Below are 13358 nucleotides of genomic sequence, written 5' to 3'. Positions count from 1 at the left end.
GATGACAGAAACAATTGTTAACTTCTCAGTTAAACTTGATAGGGAAGGAAATCGTTTTGGAAGCACAATAAACATTTTTTAATGTAAGTGTCTATGGGTAGAATACGTTCTATTACCGACTTGTTTGCTAGCCAGTGATGCATAGGGACAATCAGCCTCTATAGCACTTTATTTCCGGAGGGGGGCGGGGAGAGTATGTTCCTGAATATTTTACCCTCCCCCACCCCATTTATTTTCCTAGTAGGTCGGCTTCCTCAGAAATACCTTATTTGACCTTTATACTTTCAGAAACAGCGAGTGCCTAATTCTCCTCTGTGGGTTGCTAATCCGATTTACGTGAGCAGAACCTAGAATTATTTTAGCTTCCCAACTGAAAAAATAATACACATGGATAATACGCTGTTATGAGCTCCGGCTTCAGGCTTTTTCTGCTTTGCAGGCTGGAGGTTCTGTGCAGACAAACTTGATTTTGCTGATCTGGTCTTTTCCAAAAATTTTCTGCCCTTGGCTTCTGGGATCCTTTGGGCAACCTGGTTGGTTGTGTTAGGCATGGAGGGTCCTGGAATCCTGGGAGGGACAGAAAGCCTTCACCTCGAAACGCCATGGTGCCGCAGATTTGGGGAATATTCAGCTGAGGAAGACAAGTGACTTGATCACATGTCATCTACGTGCTGCTGGGCCTGGTGGGTCAGAAGATTCTAAGGTCTTGTACGCTTGGTTCACACTGTGCATTATTTTACCTTCCTCTGAGCTGCTAATCGCCTGCCGCTGAGCTGGGCAAGATAAATATCACAAAGCATGAAGTGATGGCTACCATAAAAAGAAATAATACCATCCTCTCTTCAGACCACCACACACGCAGGGGTCAACGTTGCGAGTATCATGTAGGGCAGTACCCCATCCAACTCACAGATGTAGATATATAGACGTGTATTTATAAAAATGTGCTTTCGTTAGCATATATTTACATACATAGATATATTGATAGACACATGAATATTTTTGTATATTGTACATTTATCTGAATAAAATAGAGCATTTACCTACACATAAATGTATACATAGATAAATGTAAATGCGTACTCATGCGTTTACATATGTATATACATATATCTGTGTGGGTTAAAGTTTAAATGACACCTACTTTGCAATCTCTAGTTTCCTGTTAATTCTCCTTCCCTGGGGAAATAGAAGAGTCCACCCAAGCCTATGCCAAGATGCCTTGTAACTTGGTTGAGGTCTTCTTTTTTTCATCGTCTATTACTGAAAAACTTCAAACTGAAAGTTGAATAACGGGCCGGGTAGGAAATAAAGGCTCGACCCCGTGTTCTCAATTTCGCCCCCGCAGTCCCGGAGAGGGTCCCGCGCTCCAGTCGCTCTCGCCTTTGAGGGCTGGGGCTGGATGCGCGAGCGCCCCCCTCGGCGGCCACGCGTCCCCGCCCTCGGCCCCACCCCGCCGCGGCTGCCCCGGCGCGCCGTCCACACCCCTGCGCGCCGCTCCCGCCCGCTCGGGGATCCCCGGCGAGCCGCGCCACCGAGGGGGAGGTGTTCGGCCTCCGCGGAAAGGGAGACTGCAGGCTGCGTCCCCTTTAAAAGCCGCGAGCGCCGCGCCACGGCGCCGCCGCCGCCGCCGTCGCCGCCGGAGTCCTCGCCCCGCCGCGCTGCGCCCGGCTTGCGCTGCGCCCGCTGCTCCGCTTCCCACACCCCGCCGGGGATTGGCAGCCGCCGCCGGACATCAGCCGCCACAGGCTCCGCCGCCTACCCGACCTCGTGGCGAGCGCCTCGCGGATTACGGGGGGCTCCGAGGCACCAGCGCGCCGCAGACCTCGCGTGGGCTGGAGCGCCCGGCCGTGCGCGCCACTGCGCCGTGGCCTCGGCTGCCCGGGCCGCGCCAGAGCCGAGGACCAGCGCGCAGAGCGCCGGGGAGCGGGGAGCCGAGCCTGAGCGCCGCGATGCCGATCACGTACTGCCGAAGCTCGGGGGCCTGCGACACGGCGGTCGACGTGTGAGCGGACCCCAGGCTGGCCACAAAGCGCACCGCAGCTTGGCCCGGGGGCTAGAAGAGGGAGGGAAGAGCGCGGCCACCCGCCTCGGCGGCCCGGGACTCGGCTCGACTCGCCGGAGAATGCGCCCGAGGACGCCGGAGCGCCGGAGCCGCGGGGGTTTCAGCTGGCGAGCGCTAATGGGGGTGCGCTGGAGTAAGGCAGAGTGATGCGGGGGGGCAACTCGCCCGGCACCGAGATCGCCGCTGCGCCCTTCCCCGGACCCGGCGTCTCCCAGGATGGCTGCCCCGAGCCATGGGCCGCGGCGGAGCTAGCGCGGAGCGCCCGACCCTCGCCCCCCGAGTCCCGCAGTCGGCCCCGCGCGTGGCCACGCGTCCGGCGGGCGCTGGTTCCTAAGGACAACGACAGCACCAGCTTTTCCTTTCTCCCTTCACTTCCCTGCCCCGCACTCCTCCCCCTGCTCGCTGTTGTTGTGTGTCAGCACTTGGCCGGAGACTTCTTGAACTTGCAGGGAGAATAGTTTGCGCTCCCCACTTCGCGCCGGTGCCTTTGCCCCAGCGGACCCAGCCTCACCGCCTCCGGACCCCGCGCCCCTCCACTCCTCCGCTGGGCCAGACCCCGAGACGCCGTTCCCTGCGTGAGGAGAAGGACGGCCCCGCCGACACCCGGGAGGAGGAGGAGGCAAAAGAAGGGAACCCGGTCCCTGCGCCAGGTCCTTGGACCAGAGCTTTTTCCATGTGGAGGCTCTTTCAATGGACGTGTCCCCGCGTGCTTCTTAGACGGTCTGCGGTCTCCTAAAGGTAGAGGACGTGGGCCCCGGGCTGGGACTGGGGGGTTGGGCGCGGGGCCCGGGCCGCCGCTGCCGCTGAGCCCGTCCTGGGGCCGTGCCTGGCCAGACGTAAACAGACCCCCCTCCAGGTCCACGTGCTGCCGAGCCCCTGCGGGGATGTCCCCATCCGACAGCCCCCGGCGACCGTCAGCCTGGCCCTCCTGGCTCGGCCTCTTCCGCCCCTCCTCCCTTCCCCCTCTTCAGTATTTTATTAGGGCTGTTAACACTTAGATGATTAAAAAAAAAAAAAAAGTCAAAGAAATCCCTTTGAGAGGGTGGCCCCTGGATTTCACCCGTTAGTTGCCAACCTTCACGCCTTGCCATGGCCATCTTTCTCCCTTCTTCAAGTTTCTCAGAAAGACCTGCTCTCTACTCAGAGCCAAGTCCCATTTAGGAAAATACTAGAAGTTGGGGTTCTCCCTGTTTGCAGGAATGCAAGGGGGGCAGTACTTCAATACCAGCTTCTATTGACACGTGAATTAATAGATACTAGTTATTTACGTAATTTGAGGAATGTACATGTGTATCTTGACTGCATGGGGGTGGGGGGTTCGGGGTCGGAGTGGCCTGTCTTGACACCTCTGAGTCACACTTAGGTGTGGGCCACAAGTTGCAAGTGGCTTCGGAAGTTGTGGCCTTGAGTTTACTGGGTCTGGAAGTTATAGACTCTGTGTGTGTGTGTGTGTGTGTGTGTGCGCGCGCGTTGTATCAGGAAGTTCTATACAGTGCCTGTAAGGAAGTCACATGCACCATTCGTGCGTGTTTATATGCAAGCGAGCGCTGGGCAATGTGTTTGGGTTTGTGGGGAACGGAGGAGAGGTGTCAGACCAAGCGGTGGTTTCCCCAGGTTCCCTGCACAGGCTGTCAGCGCGAGTGTCACAGAAAAAAGGTGACAGTCTTGACGCTGGTGGGGTGTCTGTGCGTGTGTGCAAATCGTGTCAGATGGATGAGAGTGAGATGGAAGGGGAAAAGCCTTCGGGCTCAGGAACTAGGGGCTTTCCATTCTCCCAAACGTTCGAGCTTCAGCCCCTTTGAAGTATCCCCTCGAGTACTGCAAACCAGGTGGGCACCCTGGAGGAGGCGGCAACGGACCGAGCGGGAGCCGGGGGACGTGGGGGTGGAAGGGGAGAGGGTTGGGCGGGGAACGCGGTGACTCACGTCGGCCCTGTCCGCAGGTCGACCATGGTGGCCGGGACCCGCTGTCTTCTAGCGTTGCTGCTTCCCCAGGTCCTCCTGGGCGGCGCGGCCGGTCTCATTCCCGAGCTGGGCCGGAGGAAGTTCGCGGCATCCCCTGGCCGCTCCTCATCCCAGCCCTCGGACGAAGTCCTGAGCGAGTTCGAGTTGCGGCTGCTCAGCATGTTCGGCCTGAAGCGGAGACCCACCCCCAGCAGGGACGCCGTGGTGCCCCCCTACATGTTGGACCTCTACCACCGGCACTCGGGCCAGCCGGGCGCACCCGCCCCGGACCACCGGCTGGAGCGGGCAGCCAGCCTCGCCAACACCGTGCGCAGCTTCCACCACGAAGGTGAGGCGTGGAGCAGAGAGCGGGGGCGGAGATGCGGGCGGAGAGTCACCTCCAAAAGCTCCCCATCGTGGGCCGACTGCTGGCATCCCTGGAAAAGCAGCTTGGCCAGGGCGCCGCCGCAGACGTTTCCATTCTTGCCTTTGAAAGAACCTTTCCGAACCTGGCTTTAACGCACTGCTTGTGTGGCGCGGGAGCCAGGGATTCCCCTTTGGTAAATCCGCACCCTTTTCCTGGCTTGCCGCCAGAAGAGCGACTCCTCCTCCAGGAACTGGAGAGAAGTCAAGTGATGGGGAAGATGAGGGCAAAAGGCATGCCCCTAGTCAGCTAAACGTGCAAGAATTTCATAGGGGAGGAATGAAAAGGAGGGGGGCAGATTGGGATCTCTTTACGTCTGTTTGGAAGCCCTTGCCCTGTAAGTCTGCTTCTCTTGCTTAAACTGGGGTTTCAGGCTAGACACAGCCAAGGGCAGAATTTTCAGAGGTACTATTGAAAAATCAAAGCCCGGGGCCCCAAGTCTTTCTAATTTACAGTTGATCTGGGCCTGGTTTGGACGATTTCGAATCCCTATCTAATCCCCGTGGGAGATCAATTCCACAATCAATCTTATTGTTTCCACAATGACTTTCTTGTTTTGTACTTAAATCTGAGATGAACTCCCTAGTAGAGACAAGGCAAGCCTTCAGATAAAAGCTTTTGCAGTAGCTGCCTGTTTTTTTTTTTTTTTTTTATGAGCATTGAAATGTGGATTTTTTTTTTTCCTTTTATGATACTGGATGTGGTTTTCCTAAGGTAGGATATTTCTGCTTGTTTCATCAGAAAAGCATTTAGTGGATTTGAAATGTCTGAGAGAAGCTATTGACATCTTTTGTACCCAAGTTCTTGGATCAATTAGTCAAAAATATGTTCCAGTTTAGTTTTTTTCTACACTTTTAAATTCCCTTTGGCTTTTAATACATTCCAAATAGAGCATGGGTTTCATCAAGTTCTAGAGAAAGGTCCAAAGCTGTATGTCACAGAGCAACCTCTTGTAGGTTATTGGGGAAATGGGAGTAAAGTTCCCCTTTTCTTGCCTTGCCTTGAGGTGGTAAATTTCAAGTAGAAATCTATGCTCTGATATAAACAAATAAACGGTACAGCCAGGCATTTTCTCCCAGTGTGAAGGATGACTACACTTGTGAGAACAGTACTGGGTATTGGGAAGAAGTCCCAAAGGCAGGTTGCATAACAAAAGGTACTTCTTTATCAAAGCAGCTGTACCCTGTGAAGGGGACACCGAATTGATAATCCATTTATCATAATCCATCATTTTCCAGCACATTTCCAAGTGAGGTGCTTTTTGCAGTAGAGATCCAGTGGGAAAGGATCTAAGATATCATTCTACTCCTTCAGGATTTATTCCCTGAAAGCAGAAGTTGTCTGTTGTCATATGTAGAAATGTTTTCACTCCTCTGTGTTCTGTCAACATAACCTTGGGATGATTATAGATGCAGCTCATCATTCTCAGCTGATGCTGATTAGAATTGTTTTTCTGCATAGAAAAGTAGCGAGAGTAGCTATTTCAGTCACCTCTCCTGGAAATTTAGCCTGGAACCACTCTTAACTATTTTTAAGGCCAGGAAGGTACTATGTGTCTCTTCTAACTTAAAAGGAGGAACATTTAAGTCATTTGACACCTAAAACATTCAGTTGCATGAGGGTTCTACACAGTGAAGTCTGTGTATTTCTCCTTCTTCCTCTAGAAGTGGCTTGATCAAAACTAAACAGGCTACAAATTATTTGAGTGTTATTTTAACTTAAATAGCATGTTTGAGTTTATAAGTCAGAATTTATCACTTTAAAAGTATAAATGTTATGTGCAAAATAGAATGGAAGTTATCAACCTGCTTCATATCAACTTAAGAGTAAGGTCAGATCTTAATGCAGTTACATGATAGAGGAAAGCCATGTAATTTTTTCCCTCAAACTTCATCAAATCCATTTCTTTTCTTGTTATGACTAGTGTATCATTGTTAGGCCACATAATGCATTTTTTGAAGACCATTTCATTTTTGTGGAACCCAGGATTTGGTTTTTATGAATATCCTGTGCCATGCATGGCACTAAAAATCTTTTAATAAACCATGTGATTAAGGCATCTGGCTTAAGAGCAGAACTTGGCTCATGCCACTTTAACGGGCATTTGTTTGGTAGAGGACTAAAGGCCTGATTCCAATAATTACCTGTTGGTTTTATTTGTGGGTGGGTTCTGGGTGATTTGGTGAAACTACAAGACCAGAGATAGCATGGTTATCAGCTATCAACCGCTGTATGAAGATAATGGGACCACATGGTAGGCAATCTGAAACAAAATTATCAGTTGTCATTTCTCCTATTAAACTTGGCCTAGTCCTCTGTATAATACTTTTCACTCAGGAGGACCCAAGAGCTGCAACAGTTTTTTTTTTCAGTCATTAAAAAGTTCTTTGGCCACATAGACCTTTCTCAACTGCCACTGAGGACAGAAAAATCACTTCTTCAACTGGAAAGATTGTTCTGTGTTCTGTGCTGTTCTGTGTTCTGTGTAGTTAAAAACGCATTGAAATTGGTGGCCTTCATGGGCGCTGCAAAAAGTCTTTATGCTTTCCTGTCAGAGTGGAATATAGAAGGACCATGTGCTTGCTCTCCAGATTCTGAAGGACACAGTCTTCTTTTTGTATGGAACCATGGAATTTATTTGCCTCCATGACTAAAGCCTTTGAATAGAGATGAACCCTTTTCCCACAAATGTAATTATCCTGAAAATATCCGTATAATAGGAGAGTTCAAGAAGCAGTGGCTGCCCTGTGATTGAGAACTTGTATCACAAATGCCCAGTGTAAGCAAAGGATTTGGACATGTACGCCCCCAGAGCAACACTTACCCGATGCGCTTCCCTAGAAGTTAAGTGGCCTTAAGAAGGGCCCCATCAAATAGAACAGGCATTCTCTTTGGAAGTCTCTGGAGGTTGAAGCTTTGGTGCCCAACGATGGTTCTTGGACTAATATTTTCTGTCCTCCACTCTTTTGGTGGTTCCTCTGTATCCTTCTCATTGAGCTATTTTGTCTTTTTTTAGACTTGTCCTTTGTGTGTTTCACTAAGTAGTCAAAGGACAGTAAGTAGGCACCTGGTCATTCCAAAGGTGTTGGAGTCAAGGGTGTGCAGAAGCCGGATCGGGGTTTGTGAGGATGACAGTACTTTTGCTTTAGTTGCCGTATCTTTCGTTGTCTTTTCTTTAAAAACAAACAAACAAAAAAACTGTTTCCTTTTAATCTTCCTATTTTATATATCTTTTCTCCTTGATAATATTAATTCTCTAGCCATTATTTTATAGTCTAGAAAATATTGTTTCTTATTCTCAGCTACTTTCAAGTCAGGGCAGTGACTTCCAGTCTTACTGATTTGTTATAGCATCCCCCAGGTTTTTGTTGTTTTTGTCATAATGGCCATTTTTGGTCCAAAGAGTGTTGCAAAAATTCTCAAAACATAACGAGAATTCCCTTTTCTGCTAAAACTCACCATTCTTGAGGACAGAAAGGCAGCTGGAAGACATCAGTGGTTTCAGACAAGAGCTGCGTGTCCCAGGGGGCCCTGCCACTGTACCCGCCTACTCTTTAGTTGTGTCTTCTCTCCACCATACTTGGGTGATAGTGTATTTCTATCCTTTTGGTTGGGAAAGAACTCACACTGTGGTTATTACTGTAGCAAATATAAATGTGCTCCTAATGGTTTTGACATTTGCTTGAGTTTGTTTGTTTAAGACTTTATTTGAGAGAGAGAGAGAGAATGAGTAGGGGGAGGGGGAGAAGAAGCAGCAGACTCCCTGCTGAGCAGAAAGCCCAAGTGAGAGATCCCAGGACCTGGAGATCATGACCTGAGCTGAAGGCAGACCCTTTAACCAACTGAGCCACCCAGGCACCCCTTGCTTGAGATTTTGACTCCTCCCCTGTGTTAGGTAGTGGTGCCTAGTGGCCAGAAACTTGGGAACTGTGGTAGACTCAAGTTCATAGATCTGCTCTTCATTTATTAGTTCTGTGACCTTAGGAAAGTCACATACCTCTCTGAGCTCCAACAATTTCATTTCCAAAATGGAGATAATAGGAGTCCCTACCTAAATGGCTCGTTGTGAGATGATTCCTGTAAAGATCTTAGTGCCATCCAGCACGCTAGATGCGTTATCCTGATGATTTCTTTCTCTAATGTCCAGTTCCCCCACTTGTCTAGGGAAGAGGAGGCCAGAGTGAACCCAGGCTGGCTGAGGGAATTCAGCCTCATCTTTTGTATTATTTGGATGTAGATGAATAATTGACAGAGTGTAGATGATTAAATTAGAACTTCACTTTTGGAGGAGAGGTCAAATGTCACTGGTGCCTTATTTTTACTTCCCCACATTTCTGCAACCATAGCTCCATCTGTTTGGATAAGAACTTAGAGGTTCAAGAACGCAGGTCTAAAACAGGCTGGAATACCCAAATCCCTTGATCAGTTCAGCTTATTCAAAAGGGTTATTTACAGAGAATTAATAACTATATAAGCCTCTAAAAGAGCATACATTACCTACTTAGGTAAATGCTCTAGATTTTCAGAATCCCCAGGTGTGGTGTGATGATTTGCAACTTTTTTTTTCTTTACTTATTTCGAATAGGTTTTGATTTTTCTACCCTTAAGAAGAAATTCATTCTTTGCAGATCAAAGGAAGTGGTGGTAGGTGCCCCAAACTTGAGCAGTTTTTTTTACTGGGTTTGGAGTTTTCTGACTTACCTCTGTGACCTGCGTCCACAGGGGTGTCACCAGAGTCCTTTGTATTAAGGACGAATAGAGGTTCTTAATGAAGCTGGGAAGTCAGGGAAAGGTCTTCACTTTACTTACTGTTTAATAGTGCAGTTCTTTCCTTTGTGAAGTTAGTTGCTAAGTGATTATCGTCTCTGCTACTTAACTTTGTGAGATTTTGAAGTACATGAAATTGCTGTTTTTTTTAACATGTCAAGTCTAGTCAAACAGTGACAATTTTATATGATTCACTTCAGTCTTGGATTTATCTTCTGGAGGGTTATTCTATTTTATGCCTTTTTTATACCCATCTTTACTCATTTTACCTGTATTTCATGCTGGTCTTGATGAGTGTCCATTATCATCCTCTGGCTGCTTGTGTGTGTGTGTGTGTGTGCTCATGTCTGTATGTGTTCATAACTTCTTTTTCATTTATGGATTTGGAATCAGAGTTTTTGTTGCAATTGTGATTTCTCTGGGCACCTTATTAATACAGCTGTTCAGTAAATGCCCTGGATAATTTGCCTTTCCTCCCCCCTCTTTAAAAGAAAAGAGTGTTTTTAGATGTGCTGCTATCAGAGAAGTTGGTAGTTCAAGCCAGATCTGGCTTTATGTCATTACATCTGGGGGACACTGCTGATTTTTATGTCACTCCTTTTTTCTTTGGTATCTGTTGGCTTCTCTGCTAAAAGAACCCCTTCAGTGGGAACATTAGAAGGCCCCTGAATTACAGGGAGGAAAGAAAAGAAGGAGCTAAACACAATCCTTGATACTTGTTGGAGCCATTGAGAGCCCTGCTCTGATTGGTTGGAGAATTATTTTAAAAATAAAATAAGACGAAATCAGAGAGGGAGACAAACCATGAGACTCTTAACTATAGGAAACAAACTGAGGGTTGCTGGAGGGGAGGTGGGTGGGGGGATGGGGTAACTGGGTGATGGGCATTAAGGAGGGCACATGATGGAATGAGCACTGGGTGTTGTATGCAACTGATGAATCACTGACTTCTACCTCTGAAACTAAAAATACACTATATGTTAATTAATTGAATTTAAACAAAATAAAACAAAAAATAAAAATAGTGCCTGGCCTGAAGTACCATTAGCTTAGAGTGTGAATAGCTTCCAAAAGGTATTCCCAACAGGTGTAGAGTGTGGCAGGTGTGAGGGGACCATGGAGGGTTTACTTCTTGGCCTAATAGTCTCCATGTCCCAGGTAGATGAGCTTTGGAAGATCTTTCTGTTCTGAGTCCCTGGCTGTCCACCCAAGGACTCACTTCTTACTCCTTGGCCAACACTACTGTTTCTTCTCCTCATTTTTGTATTATTTGGCAAGAATCACTTTAAAATATGCTCCTGGAATTTACATTTGAATGTGAAAAGCATCCTTTAAAACCTTGACCCTGTAAGGGCAATCCATGAGCTCCTAGCATCAACTTACCTGGGGAGCTTGCTGCAAATGCTGAATCTCAAGACCCACCCCACGCCCACTGAATCAGAATCTGCATTTAAAGACTTAAGGTGTCTTAGGTGTTTTGTGTGAAGATTGAAGTTTGAGAAGCATCCCCTTAAAGCATTACTCCATGATTTGGTGTAAACTGTCCCTCTTGAACTTGGCACTTCCACTTAGCTTGCAGTCATGACTGGTGCTTTGATGATGAAGGTTTATACAAGTAAAACCTCTGAGTTGAGTGATCTTAAGTGATTCTCCTTTGCTAAGATATCTACATTCTCTGAACAACTTATAGCTGCTTGACGTAGGGGAAATACAACCATAAAATTAATCAATATAGTTTCCATTTATGATAATGATATGGTCAGACAGATTTTGCTAGCACTTAGGTTGGATCCTGAATGAAGCAGGTTAAGTTTTTTGACAATGAAAGGACAGGATGTGGTAAAGCTAGAAGAAAATAAACCCAAATGTCTCAAATTCTATTGCTGTTTACTGCCAATTTAATGATAATGTGTACCTTTGATGATTTGCAGACTAAAGCATGCAAGGTGCTGTTATATTTTATTGTTTGCTTGGAAAACAGTACTCCTTAAAATTTAAATTCAGGAATCTTAAATCAGAAAGAGCTTTTATGCATAGCCCACTTAAATGGCTATTTTGAAGTGATGATACCAGATACAGAATGTTTATTCTGTAGTACGGTGAAATCCCTTATGAATCTCATGATGGTATTTTTATAAATTTTCATAATTTTTTTGGTTTTGTGTCTATTTGGTAGGTGTGTGTTTTTAATATGGTTTATTTTTTTTAAGGACATAAGAATTAAAGAGAAGAGAGTCATTTTTTTCTTCCAAAACTATCTACCACGAGATTTGGTTTTTGAGGTCATAAGGAGGTGAGAGAACAGACAACAGTTAGGAAGTTCCTTCTTTTGAAATTGTCTGGCCTTAATTACTACAGTATCTCAGTACTACTCTTACGCTTCCAAAGAAGTCGATCCCTGTAAATGCCTTTGTCTCTTGGACTTGGAGTAAAATAGTAGGGTGTGCTTTGCAAAATGTCATCGTTGATGTTGAGTTTCAGACTCTTTAATTAGGAAACTGAAATCTGTATATTGAGATTTGTAAATCATCTAAATTGCAGAGTAATGTTCTAGAATACTGTTTAAGGGATTGACATTAAAGCCTTTTTCTTTTTGAGAAATGCAATAATTTCCTCAAATCCTCACTCATTAGACCTCTACTAACTATAGTGCTGACTTTTTTTTTTTGCCCTAAAGTCTGTGACTTCCAAAGAAATGCTTCAGTGTTTTCCCCATTATTATAGCCACCTGGAAGCAGTATTCATGTATTGGATTAAAAACGTCACAATGAAAACAAAAACCAAAAACCAAAAAAAACCTAACAATGAATTATGAAGTTTTGCTTCATGGTGTGCATGTTGACATAAATGTACAGAAAAGGGAGGCTTCCTTTTTTATCTAAAGGGGAGGTTTTTATTTTCTAGTTGCAGACTTTTACATGGGTTAAATCAAACCCTGAAATGAGGTTTACAAATTCTCATATATCATCAGATTGTCATTACTTACTTTACTGAATGATTTTTTTCTTTTTCTTTTCCACCTATTTTTATGTCACATTAGAATCTTTGGAAGAACTGCCAGAAATGAGTGGAAAAACAACCCGGAGATTCTTCTTTAATTTAACTTCTATCCCTACCGACGAGTTTATCACCTCAGCAGAACTTCAGGTTTTTCGGGAACAGATGCAGGAAACTTTGGAAAACAATAGCAGTTTCCATCACCGAATTAATATTTATGAAATTATTAAACCTGCGGCAGCCAACTTGAAGTTCCCCGTGACCAGACTTTTGGACACCAGGTTGGTGAATCAGAACACAAGCAGGTGGGAGAGCTTTGATGTCACCCCTGCTGTGATGAGGTGGACGGCACAGGGCCTCGCCAACCATGGATTTGTGGTGGAAGTGACCCACTTGGAGGAGAACCAAGGTGTCTCCAAGAGACACGTCAGGATTAGCAGGTCTTTGCACCAAGATGAGCACAGCTGGTCACAGATCAGGCCACTGCTAGTAACGTTTGGCCACGATGGGAAAGGACACCCCCTCCACAAAAGAGAAAAGCGCCAAGCAAAACACAAACAGCGCAAACGCCTTAAGTCCAGCTGTAAGAGACACCCTTTGTACGTGGACTTCAGTGATGTGGGGTGGAATGACTGGATCGTAGCACCCCCGGGGTACCATGCCTTTTATTGTCATGGGGAATGCCCTTTTCCCCTGGCAGATCACCTGAACTCCACTAATCATGCCATTGTTCAGACGTTGGTCAACTCCGTTAATTCTAAGATTCCCAAGGCGTGCTGTGTACCAACGGAACTCAGTGCTATCTCCATGCTGTACCTTGATGAAAACGAAAAGGTCGTATTAAAGAACTATCAGGACATGGTTGTGGAGGGTTGTGGGTGTCGTTAGCACAGCAAAATGAAATAAATAAATATATATATATTTTAGAAAAAAGCAAAAAAAAAAAAAACCCAAGTTGACACTTTAATATTTCCCAATGAAGACTTTATTTATGGAATGGAATGGAGAAAAAAAAAAAAACAGTTATTTTGAAAATATATTTATATCTACAAAAAGAAGTTGGGAAAACAAATATTTTAATCAGAGAATTATTCCTTAAAGATTTTAAAGTGTATTTAGTTGTACATTTTATATGGGTTCAACCCCAGCACATGAAGTATAA

The 13358-nt window shown here is 46.0% G+C and overlaps 1 protein-coding gene across 1 annotated transcript; it reads left to right on the top strand.

Annotated features, from left to right (window-relative positions):
• Positions 1 to 2004: 2004 nt before the first annotated feature.
• On the top strand, positions 2005 to 13198 carry BMP2 (bone morphogenetic protein 2). Its single transcript, XM_021688972.2, has 3 exons — positions 2005 to 2803; positions 4008 to 4357; positions 12240 to 13198. The coding sequence occupies exons 2-3, from the start codon at positions 4015 to 4017 to the stop codon at positions 13082 to 13084; spliced, it is 1188 nt and encodes a 395-aa protein (XP_021544647.1). The 5' UTR covers positions 2005 to 2803; positions 4008 to 4014; the 3' UTR covers positions 13085 to 13198.
• Positions 13199 to 13358: the final 160 nt, after the last annotated feature.

The sequence above is a fragment of the Neomonachus schauinslandi genome, chromosome 10 (genome assembly GCF_002201575.2).
Source record: "Neomonachus schauinslandi chromosome 10, ASM220157v2, whole genome shotgun sequence".
In the NCBI taxonomy this organism is placed as follows: domain Eukaryota; kingdom Metazoa; phylum Chordata; class Mammalia; order Carnivora; family Phocidae; genus Neomonachus; species Neomonachus schauinslandi.
The sequence above is the reverse complement of the archived record's forward strand: the minus strand, read 5'-3'. Positions and strand labels throughout refer to the sequence as shown.

Excerpts from the sequence above, each read along its gene's own strand:
- BMP2 (XM_021688972.2), top strand. The coding sequence starts at position 4,015 with ATGGTGGCCGGGACCCGCTGTCTTCTAGCGTTGCTGCTTCCCCAGGTC. Across the intron at positions 4,358-12,239 it reads GCGCAGCTTCCACCACGAAG|AATCTTTGGAAGAACTGCCA; the intron begins GTGAGGCGTGGA and ends ATGTCACATTAG.